Source organism: Artemia franciscana, chromosome 7, assembly GCF_032884065.1.
Source record: "Artemia franciscana chromosome 7, ASM3288406v1, whole genome shotgun sequence".
NCBI classification, from domain to species: Eukaryota; Metazoa; Arthropoda; class Branchiopoda; order Anostraca; family Artemiidae; genus Artemia; species Artemia franciscana.
This window is the reverse complement of record NC_088869.1, coordinates 7,303,642-7,316,595: the sequence shown is the minus strand read 5'-3', so window position 1 is coordinate 7,316,595 and position 12,954 is coordinate 7,303,642. Positions and strand designations below refer to the sequence as shown.

Here is a 12,954-nt window from a genome sequence, read left to right as displayed (position 1 = left end):
AGTTTGTATATTATTTGACGACAACACAATTTCGGCAATTTGGGTTTGTAAGTAGTCGTTGTGAAATAAACCTTTCATTTATACATTATCGTATGTAAAAGATATCCAAAATAGCCATGGCCGTTACCCTGTACATATGCACTGAATATATCTATTAGATCTTAGTTGGAAAGAACCAATAGACTCTTTTTCTTTATTTCAATTACTGGAGACGCAACGTGATTTTGCACACAATGTAATTTTTAGTTGTGGTGGGGTCGTCAATCCCAACTGGATTGACGACCATGTCTCAATGGCCCATTACTTCCACACCCCACGTGGCTGGGCTTGCAGTCACACCACTGACCCACAATCTGAGCGAGGACTCGGATCTTGGCAGCACAGGGTTTGAGCCTACATCCCAAAGGACATAGAATTACAAGTCCAGAGTGCTAGGCTCCACTTGGCTAGGGTGGCTCTTGCACAGACTGACTCAAATTTTGAATTAGTTAAGAATTATCATTGATTACGTCAAAGAAAATGACATAGCTAAAGACATAATAAAATTAATATTAATAAAAAACTAGTTAAAATTAATTAAATTAAATAAACTAAATACAAAACTAAATAAAATTAATAAAAAGCAGGAAAACCAGACTACATAAAATATCAGGATATTATGAAAAAAATCTAGAAAATCTAGAAATGAGGTTTCAGGAATATCATCCTTAAAGATGGTGTTCAAGTTCAATCATTTCATTATTCACATATGCATAAATATATTCGACTAGGTCCATGGGGAGACGAGCTGAAAAACTAGGCCTAGACAAAGATGAAACAACAAAGGACACTACAGTAATGTGATAGCAGAAGCTAGTCAAGGATTATTAATTAAATATCAACATTTCATTATTATTAAATATAGATTATTGCTATACAAAGGCCCTTATCAACCAGAGCAACAAACCTTAAAAATAACTACCTTATTTAATAAAAACTAAGTTAAAGATAATTTTGGACCGAATAAAATTTAAGATTTTTTTTTAAGCAATAGGATAGAATAAAATTTATCAATAAAATTATATTTTTTTCACATGTCTAGCATATTACCTCTGTTTAACTCACATTCAATTCACTGAGCTGAAACACAAACACATAATATGAGGTTTCGGGAGGTTTAAGGTTCCAGGGATGTCAGACTCAAAATCCATTTTTGTACAACATGTTTAGCATATTATCTTTGTTTGACTCATAGGCCTACTCAATTCCCTAGGCTGAGACACCAGCATTTAATAACTATACATGTAAATACATATTTACTTGAGAAGGATCCACTTCGTCTTTTCTTCTTTCCAGTTGATAAATTTTCTCGGCTTCGTCCACGACGTTCAGCTTTTGCACTAAAACGCTGAGGAAAGATACGTGGCAAAATACAATCCGGTAGATTCCCCAAAACGGCACTATTCTTTATTAAAAGCTGTAAATAAGATAGATTGTATATATGCCGTGGATGTCCGTATTCATGGTTCTTAGATTGACTTAAGAAATTCATGAACAAATGAAGAGATTACAAACTACCAGTTTAAAAGCATCCCGTAATGACTCAATAATTTTGACGTTTTAAAAATAATCAGAAATGTTTGAAATCTTAAAGAGTTGCGTTAATACGGCTGGTTAGGGATGGAACGTCAAAAACTGTCAATTTACACATCTATCCATACGAAAATTTTACAAATGATAAAGCTCTGTAATTGGTTGGCCAAGCAGCTAAAAGAAGTTTGTGACCTTAAACCACAAACAAGGGAAAATGAAAGAGAAGAAACTCAAGTAAGTATAAAAAAAGAAAAGAAAACAGCTACACAGCAAACTTACAGCAAAAAACAAAAAGATTACACAGTTCGGTAATGTGTACATCTGTAAGTTCTTGGGCCGAGAAGACCCCAATACGAACCGCCCAACAACTGTCCGCAGCACCAAGCCTCCAGAGGCCAACACAACCACACACGCTTCTCCTCCATCGCAATGTATTCAAAACCTCCCTCTTTACACCCTCCCAGGAAGTTCCTAATTCCCTTAAATCTTTCTTTATGACATTCTAATCTTGGTTTTTTCTTCTTCACTTATTCCTAGCCTTAGCGACTTAATCTTCTTAAGACAGTCCAAATATGGATAAATCCTTTTATTAGACAGTGAAAACAATGACATAAAATCTGGGCATTTCGATCACATGCACAGTGACCGTCATCAGCAGATAAACTCTACTGCTATTAATTATATCCACTACTACTACTAATGATTCAACACAGCACCAAACTGCCTGAGGCTAACATAGCCACCCATGCTCCTCCTCCATCCCAAACTATTCAAAGCCTCCCTCTTTACACCCTGCCAGGAAGTTCCCATTTCCCTTAAATCTTTCTTTATGACATCCTCCCACCCAAATCACGGACGACCTCCTTTCCGTTTAGCACTAGACGGTTTGTCGCAAAGGACAATCTTCGGCAATCTCTCATTTTTCCTCCGCAGAACGTGTCCTAGCCATCAATCTTTCTCTCATCATAACCCTAGAAAGTGGAGTTGAACCACTTTTCAAAAAACCACCTGTTTGAAATACGGCCAGTCAGTCGGGTACCCAGAAATATTCGCAGGCAATTTCTCTGAAGCACATCTAGCAAATCTACATCCGTTTTTCGGAGCGCCCATGCTTCAGAACCATATTTGATCACTGCCATCACTCTACCTTCCAATATTCTAAACTTGATTTTCAGACTTATCTTCCTATTCTTCCAAACTTTTTTAAACTGTGAAAAAACACCTTAGGCCTTGGCTATTCTACTTTTAATATCTTCAATGCTCCCACCGTCTTTACTAATAATACTACAAAGCAAAGTGAAGCTGTCTTTCTTTCTTCTTCACTTATTCCTAGCCTTAGCGAATTACACAAATCATACACAAATCATTCTCGTACACAAATAATTTTAATGTATTTTTCTGGTATACAACACAAGGATAAGACCATCGCTAAAGTTCTTCTATCAACAGAACCGAACACTTGATCAAAATCTATAAAAGTGAGGACCAAAGGTGATTGACAACTCAGGCACTTCTCAATTATTAGCCTAAGAGTGAAAATTTGGGTAACACAACCTTTCTAAAACCGCACTGTTCTTCTCTTATCACTTTGTCTACAAAATATTCAGGCTGGGAGATGGGTCTTCCATACTTAAGCCTACAAACCCTCTTTCAATCCGTTTAAGCTTATACCTACAAGCTCTTGGGCCAAAGGAACCCCAATGCACAAGAAAACCGAAAACAAATGTTTGTTCTTTCAAAAATAGCACTGAAAATCTTTTTCAAACGGCTTGGAGCTTCCACCTGTAGGTCTTTCGACCAAAAGAAACTTAAGTAGAAAAAAAAAAGTTTGGGCTCAGAACCAGGGCCTCCTGAAAATGGTGTCCAAAAATGGATCAAATCCTTATCTTTTGATCAGCTTTAACCATAAGGATCATCCCCTTAGCTCGTTCCTTGGGCCAAAGAGGCTTCACATTTGTCTCGGGTCTGAAGATGGTTTTAAGGGGCCCTAAAACAGACTAGAGCAGACTAGAAAACAGAAAAAAAAGACCTTCCTTATAAGTTTCCATCAGCAACATGACTTAAGGTTACAAAAAAAGTTGAAGTCAGAAAAATAAGGTAAGCATTATACAAATATTTCCATTTCCATTTTTTTTTCAGAATCCATATTTTGTATCTACATTTTTGTACTTGCAATAATGTTTGCAATAAAAAACACAAAAATTAAATTTGCATAAAATATTATACCCTGAATCATTAATAATCATTATACCCTAAATCATCAATAAGCCCAGAATATTATGTTCTTCATAAATCAACCAAACTTTTTTTTTTTAGACAACCTGTCTTTTTAGCTAAGCCATACCCTGAAACTTTAAGTCAGTTTCGGTTTAATAGAGCCATGGGTAGATGTTACTCCTTATTTTCAAACAATGTCTCTTTTTCACTGTCAGATGCTAAAAAAAAATCTACCACTTTTGGCTGTTTTAGGGTATTTTTACAGTCAAATGCCAATTAAACAATGTCACTTTTTTCACTCGCCTGTGAAGTCTAATTCTTTTAACGTAATGTGTTTACATTATTGTGCCGTTAAAAAGTGACCTTAGAGAAATGGGATATACCTCGATAACATCCTTATGAGTAAGGAGTCTAGGGTTTTGAGCGTTAAGATTTCTTCTTTGTGATTTTGAAATTTCTGGCAATGGCATGAGGGAGGGTACCATGATGATAGCCAAGTTAGAAACGTTCATCATATTGACACTGCTTGACGCAGCAACAACGTCTAACACCTGAAAGATAATATTAATAAATTAACAATTTTTAAAGAGTTACAGCAAAAATCGTTTTGTGTTTTGATAACTTTAATCCTACAAGTTGTTGTCCAGAATGGAGTCATACCCAGATGGTAACAATAATCACCACGCCCTTAACTGAATACACTGGTTAAAGAGACATACGGTGATTTATTTTGCAGGAGAAGTGTGGGGGGAATATGAAGGGTTATTTGCGAGGTATGAGAGGCGGGTTACCTTTGGTCAAATAAGGACGTAAACAGGTAAGGATGACCTTAGGATGGTTAGGCAAAAAATGGCCCTTAATTTTCCCAGTGTGTGGGGGTATTGGGGGGAAACCTTTAAGCATTTTTATGGGAATGTAAAGAATAGTATATTTAAAGATAGACATTGTTGGGGAAATACTAAAATTGAAGACATTTTAGTGAATGTGACTGAAGCATAGAGCTCTTTTCTGGTATATTTCTGATGAACTGTATCTGTGTATATGTGTTGAATATTGTATCAGAGCCATTGTTGTATTTTACACAAATAAATCACTATTAAAAAAAAAGTATTATTTAAAACTACATACATAAATCTGTAAACAGTGAGTAAGGTCGGGTTACACACATTCAGCATAGATATCCGTGAGTCAAGAGCTCCTTAGTGAAAATATTTGAGTTTTCAAAAAAAAAACTATATAATAGAAGCAAAAGAATAAAACAAAAGCTTTTTTGTGTCCATAATTGCCTCCGTGCACCTTATTATGAGTACCAGAGCAAAAAAAAAGAAAGAGTCCCATACTCCCAGCATAGATATCCTTCAATTAAGAACCTTGATTTAAAATAAATAAATTGTCTAACAGGCTCAGGTACAATAAAAGCAAAAAAATAGAAGAAAGTGACTTTTTTTGTACCTGCTCAATGTTCATAGTTACCAACTTTTCAATGTAGTCAGTAAATAATATTGAAACACTGACTTTCCAATTTTAGTAACGTTTTATAAATCTTGCAATCAATGTCCTTTCATCCTAGTTACAACAATTACATACTATTTTAACATTATTAACTGCATTTTTTATTATTTATTGCAATAAAATTATTTGTGTATTTATTATTGAAATATTTTTAATGTATTTATTACATTGCTATTGTTATCAATATTATTATTGTTTTTATTATTCATTTAATTAGAATATTAATATTTGTAGCAGCAGTTATTTACTGAAGCAAAGTTAATACAGTTATGTACTAATGCAAGGTCGGTTCTGGGTGCAGCTCTAGGCGGCTCGTTCGGGATTGGGTGTCTATGAACTAAAGCAAGATGCCGTCAAAATTTATAGGTGGTACGCCGCTGTTAAAAGACGCGCGGTCGTGGCGAACAATTACTACGGCACAGTGACATTATCAGCACACCACCTGTCTATATTTAGCCTTATGTTTTTGCATCGAATTGTTGATTTCGTTGTGATAAGTAAGTTTGTAAAAGTCTACTGATATTCATTTCTAATAGGAAAATGGGAATAAGAGCTTAGAGACAGAGCAGGCAGTGGTGTATTTGAGGGAAGGGGGGAGAGGGCAATTTTCTTAAGGAGCTTACTCTTTCTCTTGAAGCAGCCCTCTTGATTTCTTGCAGCATAGTTTGATCATTTATTTGCGGTCCACAGTAATAAAAATTTTCCCTTTACAAATCTCATCTCACTTTTCGTTTTTCACTTCGTTTCTCACTTTCACTTCTCATTTTTCACTTCGTGGCATCATTATTGGATTCGTTTCTCACTTCGTTTTTCACTTTTCGTTTTCGTTTCTCACATCTCATCTCGCTTTTACACATCAACTAAGATTATTCCTAAGATTATTTCACGTCATAAGCCGTAATTTGTCACTCCCTCGGTCTTTCTATCCACGTGCTCTAATTTTCAGCATATTTTGTTGCAAAATTTTCATTTTTTTTTTTAAATTTTAATCTTAGGATTAAGGATTATTAGTTTCCATCTTTCAAGTGACTTAGTATGCCATGAAGCGAAATTTTTTTTGGAATTTTGAGGATTACAAAGCGTCCTTTTCCGTAAAAAAATTTCTACCTTCTTAAAATGACCTCACATTACCATCTATTAACAAAAGTTTTGAACGGCTGGCATATATAATAGTATTGAAAAGCCAGAACAGTTTTGATTTGTTCTCGATTTTGTATACTGAAAACTGGGGGGATAATACCTTAAATCATTATTTTTTTTTTAAAGCAGATGAAAATTTTAGCTCAGATCAACGATTATAAATTATAATATTTATAAGTTACTAGCTGTTGGGGTGGCGCTTCGCGCCACCCCAACACCTAGTTGGTGGGGGCGCTTCGCGCCCCCCCCAAGCCCCCCCGCGCGCGTAAGTCGTTACGCGCCATAATAGTTACGCGCCATTGTAGTTGTGTCCCTATGTCCCACCTGTGAATATAGATAGATATATATATATATATATATATATATATATATATATATATATATATATATATATATATATATATATATATATATATATGGTTTTAACTACGTAAAACTTGCGAATATACAACATTCTTTGCTGTCCCATTGTCTTTGCATATAAATAGATTGTCAGGTTTACCGACTCTTGAACATGCAACATATAATGGTCCATGGGAAAACAATCTGTATTCAGATCTATACCTCATGATTCTAATGATTGCCCTTGAGCTTTGTTGATGGTGATTGCTAATCGACCATTCCCTGTCCCGGTGTCCCGGTCGTCATTTACATCCCCCTGTTTCCCCCGGTGTCCCCGTTGTAGTTGTGTCCCTGTGTCCCGGTCGTCATTTATATTCCCTGTGTCCCGGTCGTCATTTGTATCCCGGTGTCCCGGTCTGTATATACATTCGTTTTTTAGTTTTGTTTTTCTCCTTTATTTTTTTCCTTTTTTTTTCTTTTTTAGCTTATTTAGATTTTTAGATTTTTTAGTTTTTTTATTAGTTTTTAGTTTTTTTTTCTTTTTAGTTTTTTTGTCCCGGTCGTCATTTATATCCCCCTGTTTCCCCCGGTGTCCCCGTTGTAGTTGTGTCCCTGTGTCCCGGTCGTCATTTATATTCCCTGTGTCCCGGTCGTCATTTGTATCCCGGTGTACCGGTCTGTATATACATTCCTTTTTTAGTTTTGTTTTTCTCCTTTATTTTTTCCTTTTTTTTTCTTTTTTAGTTTATTTAGATTTTTAGATTTTTTAGTTTTTTTATTAGTTTTTAGTTTTTTTTTCTTTTTAGTTTTTTTGTAGTTTTTAACTTCTTTTAGTTTTGTTAATTTTTTTTTTTACTTATGTCCTGGTCGTCATTCATACTCCCTGTGTCCCGGTGCTTCCCGGTGCTTTGTTGATTGCTAATCGAACATTCCTTTTGTCCTGGTCGCTTTCTCTTTGAGTTTCGTCATTTATTTTTTTCTTTTTTAGTTCTTTTAGTTTTTACCTTTTTTAGTTTTTTTTAGTTTTTTAGATGAAAATTTTTTTTAGTTTTTTCCTTTTTTTCTTTTAGTTTTTTATTGGTTTTTACCTTTATTTTAGCTTATTTTTCAGTTTTTTCCTTTTTTTTAGTTTTTTTTTATTTTTTATTTTTTTTAGTTTTTTACCTTTTTTTAGTTTTTTTAGTTTTTTTAGTTTTTTAGCTTTTTTACTTTTTTTATTAGTTTTTAGTTTTTTTTTGTAGTTTTTGCCTTTTTTTTAGTTTTTTCAGTTTTTTTTTTTAGTTTTTTAGTTTTTTTTTGTAGTTTTTGCCTTTTTTTAGTTTTTTTAGTTTTTTAGCTTTTTTATTTTTTTTATTAGTTTTTAGTTTTTTTTGTAGTTTTTGCCTTTTTTAGTTTTTTCAGTTTTTGACGTCACCTGATCCAGTTTTTTCAGGTGACGTCACCTGACACATCCATCCACACATCCATCCATCCATCCATCCACAGACAACTTATTTTTATATATATAGACTAGCTGTTGGGGGCGCTTCCCCCCCAACCCCCCCCCCCCCGCGCGTAAGTCGTTACGCGCCATTGTAGTTGTGTCCCTGTGTCCCACATGTGAATATAGATAGATCTATATCTATCTATCTATCTATATATACAAAAATAAGTTGTCTGTGTGTGTGTGTGGGTCTGTCGGGTGACGTCATGTTTGTGTGTTGACTGACGTCATGTTTTCGACTGACGAAATTACAGACCGGGACATTGGGACACAAATGACGACCGGGACACCGGCACATAGGGAATATAAATGACGACCGGGACACTCAAAGAAAAAGCGACCGGGACACAAGGAATGTTCTATTAGCAATCACCATCAACGAAGCACCGGGACACAAATGACAACCGGGACACAGGGAGTATAAATGACGACCAGGACATAAGTAAAAAAAAAAACTAAAAAAACTAAAAAAAGCTAAAAACTACAAAAAAACTAAAAAGAAAAAAAACTAAAAACTAATAAAAAAACTAAAAAAGCTAAAAAACTAAAAAAACTAAAAAAGAAAAAAATAAAAAAAGGAAAAAAAATGAAAAATAAAGGAGAAAAACAAAAATAAAGAAAAAATAAAAAAAAGGAAAAGAAAAAAACTAAAAAAAGTAAAAACCAAAAATAAACTAAAAAGAAAAAAAGGGGAAAAATACAAAAATTTATTTCATCATATACCATTCAAAAACGAATGTATATACAGACCGAGACACCGGGACACAAATGACGACCGGGACACAAGGAATATAAATGACGCCCGGGACCCTCAAAGAGAAATCACAGACTGGGACACCGGGACACAAATGACGACCGGGACACATAGAATATAAATGACGACCAGGACACAACTACAACGGGGACGCCGGGGGGCACAGGGGGATATATAAATGACGACGGCGACACAGGGAATCGTCGATTAGCAATCACCATCAACAAAGCTCGAGGGCAATCATTAGAATCATGAGGTATAGATCTGAATACGGATTCTTTTCCCATGGACCATTATATGTTGCATGTTCAAGAGTCGGTAAACCTGACAATCTATTTATATGCACAGACAATGGGACAGCAAAGAATGTTGTATATTCGCAAGTTTTACGTAGTTAAAACATATATATATATACATATATATATATACATATATATATATATATATATATATATATATATATATATATACTAGCTGTTGGGGTGGCGCTTCGCGCCACCCCAACACCTAGTTGGTGGGGGCGCTTCGCGCCCCCCCAAGCCCCCCCGCGCGCGTAAGTCGTTACGCGCCATAATAGTTACGCGCCATTGTAGTTGTGTCCCTATGTCCCACCTGTGAATATAGATAGATATATATATATATATATATATATATATATATATATATATATATATATATATATATATATATATATATGGTTTTAACTACGTAAAACTTGCGAATATACAACATTCTTTGCTGTCCCATTGTCTTTGCATATAAATAGATTGTCAGGTTTACCGACTCTTGAACATGCAACATATAATGGTCCATGGGAAAACAATCTGTATTCAGATCTATACCTCATGATTCTAATGATTGCCCTTGAGCTTTGTTGATGGTGATTGCTAATCGACCATTCCCTGTCCCGGTGTCCCGGTCGTCATTTACATCCCCCTGTTTCCCCCGGTGTCCCCGTTGTAGTTGTGTCCCTGTGTCCCGGTCGTCATTTATATTCCCTGTGTCCCGGTCGTCATTTGTATCCCGGTGTCCCGGTCTGTATATACATTCGTTTTTTAGTTTTGTTTTTCTCCTTTATTTTTTTCCTTTTTTTTTCTTTTTTAGCTTATTTAGATTTTTAGATTTTTTAGTTTTTTTATTAGTTTTTAGTTTTTTTTTCTTTTTAGTTTTTTTGTCCCGGTCGTCATTTATATCCCCCTGTTTCCCCCGGTGTCCCCGTTGTAGTTGTGTCCCTGTGTCCCGGTCGTCATTTATATTCCCTGTGTCCCGGTCGTCATTTGTATCCCGGTGTACCGGTCTGTATATACATTCCTTTTTTAGTTTTGTTTTTCTCCTTTATTTTTTTCCTTTTTTTTTCTTTTTTAGTTTATTTAGATTTTTAGATTTTTTAGTTTTTTTATTAGTTTTTAGTTTTTTTTTCTTTTTAGTTTTTTTGTAGTTTTTAACTTCTTTTTAGTTTTGTTAATTTTTTTTTTTACTTATGTCCTGGTCGTCATTCATACTCCCTGTGTCCCGGTGCTTCCCGGTGCTTTGTTGATTGCTAATCGAACATTCCTTTTGTCCTGGTCGCTTTCTCTTTGAGTTTCGTCATTTATTTTTTTCTTTTTTAGTTCTTTTAGTTTTTACCTTTTTTAGTTTTTTTTAGTTTTTTAGATGAAAATTTTTTTTAGTTTTTTCCTTTTTTTCTTTTTAGTTTTTTATTGGTTTTTACCTTTATTTTAGCTTATTTTTCAGTTTTTTCCTTTTTTTTAGTTTTTTTTTATTTTTTATTTTTTTTAGTTTTTTACCTTTTTTTAGTTTTTTTAGTTTTTTTAGTTTTTTAGCTTTTTTACTTTTTTTATTAGTTTTTAGTTTTTTTTTGTAGTTTTTTGCCTTTTTTTAGTTTTTTCAGTTTTTTTTTTAGTTTTTTAGTTTTTTTTTTGTAGTTTTTGCCTTTTTTTAGTTTTTTTAGTTTTTTAGCTTTTTTATTTTTTTTATTAGTTTTTAGTTTTTTTTGTAGTTTTTGCCTTTTTTAGTTTTTTCAGTTTTGACGTCACCTGATCCAGTTTTTTCAGGTGACGTCACCTGACACATCCATCCACACATCCATCCATCCATCCATCCACAGACAACTTATTTTTATATATATAGATATATATATATATATATATATATATATATATATATATATATATATATATATATTCACAGGTGGGAAATAGGGACACAACTACAATGACGCGCAACTAATATGGCGCGTAACGACTTACGCGCGCGGGGGGGCTTGGGGGGCGAAGCGCCCCAACCAACTAGGTGTTGGGGTGGCGCGAAGCGCCACACCAACAGCTAGTCTATATATATAAAAATAAGTTGTCTGTCTGTGTGTCTGTCTGTGGATCAGGTGACGTCATGTTTCTGTGTTGACTGACGTCATGAAATTAGTTGCCGTCATTTTTGCTTTGACGGTGACGTCATTAACGGTATTTAAGACATTTGTTCACGGAAAAATGTTCCGTAAAATGTTCCGGAAAAATTGTAAAATGACTGAAGAACCTACAATGGCAACAGCCGAGGAAGCTGCTCAAAGAGTTTATGCCAAAAAACTTGCTGCTGATAGAGAAAGTAAGAAAAGAAAGCGTTCCGAGGAATCACAAGAACAGCAAGAAAACAGGCTTGCGGCTAAAGAACGCAAAACCGCGCAGTTAGATGAAAATCCACCTGGACAGCGAGAGTCAAAACATATCAAAACTGAAAATGATAGCGATGATGATTGGGTTTGGGATTTTGACTTGGATAAGGTCATCAATGCCTACCAGATTTAAGTTAAAAAAACAAAGGTTCGTCGATATGTACTTCATAGTGACGCTGAAAAATAAAGAAGAAAAAGAAAACTGAAAAAAGAAAAAAGGTAAAAAACTAAAAAAAACTAAAAAGAAAAAACACTCAAAGAGAAATTACAGACCGGGACACAAATGACGACCGGGAACCTCAAAGAGAAATTACAGACTGGGACACCCGGACACAAATCACGACCGGGACACAGGGAATATAAATGACGACCAGGACACAGGGACACAACTACAACGGGGACGCCGGGGGCACAGGCGGGATATATAAATGACGACCGGGACACAGGGATTGTTCGAATAGAAATTACAGACCGGGACACCGGGACACAAATGACGACCGGGACACAGGGAATATAAATGACGACCGGGACACAGGGACACATCATTAGAATAATGAGGTATAGATCTGAATACGGATTGTTTTTCCCATGGACAATTATATGTTGCATGTTCAAGAGTCAGTAAACCTGACAATCTATTTATATGCACAGACAATGGGACAGCGAAGAATGTTGTATATTCGCATGTTTTACGTAGTTAAAAACATATATTTATATCTATCTCTATTCACAGGTGGGACACAGGGACACAACTACAATGGTGCGTAACTAATATGGCGCGTAACGACTTACGCGCGCGGGGGGGCTTGGGGGGGGGCGCGAAGCGCCCCACCAACTAGGTGTTGGGGTGGCGCGAAGCGCCACCCCAACAGCTAGTATATATATATATATAAAAATAAGTTATCTGTGTGTGTATGTCGAGTGACGTCATGTTTGTGTGTCGACTGACGCCATGTTTGTTGATTGACGAAATTACACACTGTGACATCGAGACCCAAATGACGACCGGGACATCTATCTATATATATATATATATAAAAACTAGCTGTTGTTGGGTCCCGGTCGTCATTTGTGTCCCGGTGTCCCGGTCTGTAGTGTCATCTTATAATGACATCATATACAAAGCCTTATATACTTATAACGACGTCAAATACAAACCCACAAACAAACAAACATGCATATATACAACTTATTTTTATATATATAGATACAGTTTTTTCTTTAGTTTTTTTTTCTTTTTTAGTTTTTTCTTTTTTTAGTTTCTTC

The 12,954-nt window shown here is 35.1% G+C and overlaps 1 protein-coding gene across 1 annotated transcript in view; it reads right to left on the bottom strand.

The window, feature by feature from the left end:
* Window positions 1-12,954, bottom strand: part of LOC136028678 (uncharacterized) — a gene marked incomplete at its 5' end in the record, with an annotated part of 73,485 nt that overhangs the window by 34,945 nt on the left and 25,586 nt on the right. The window contains 2 exon segments of the mRNA XM_065706506.1: window positions 1,300-1,456; window positions 4,173-4,340. Of these exon segments, the coding sequence (XP_065562578.1) occupies window positions 1,300-1,456; window positions 4,173-4,340 (325 nt within the window).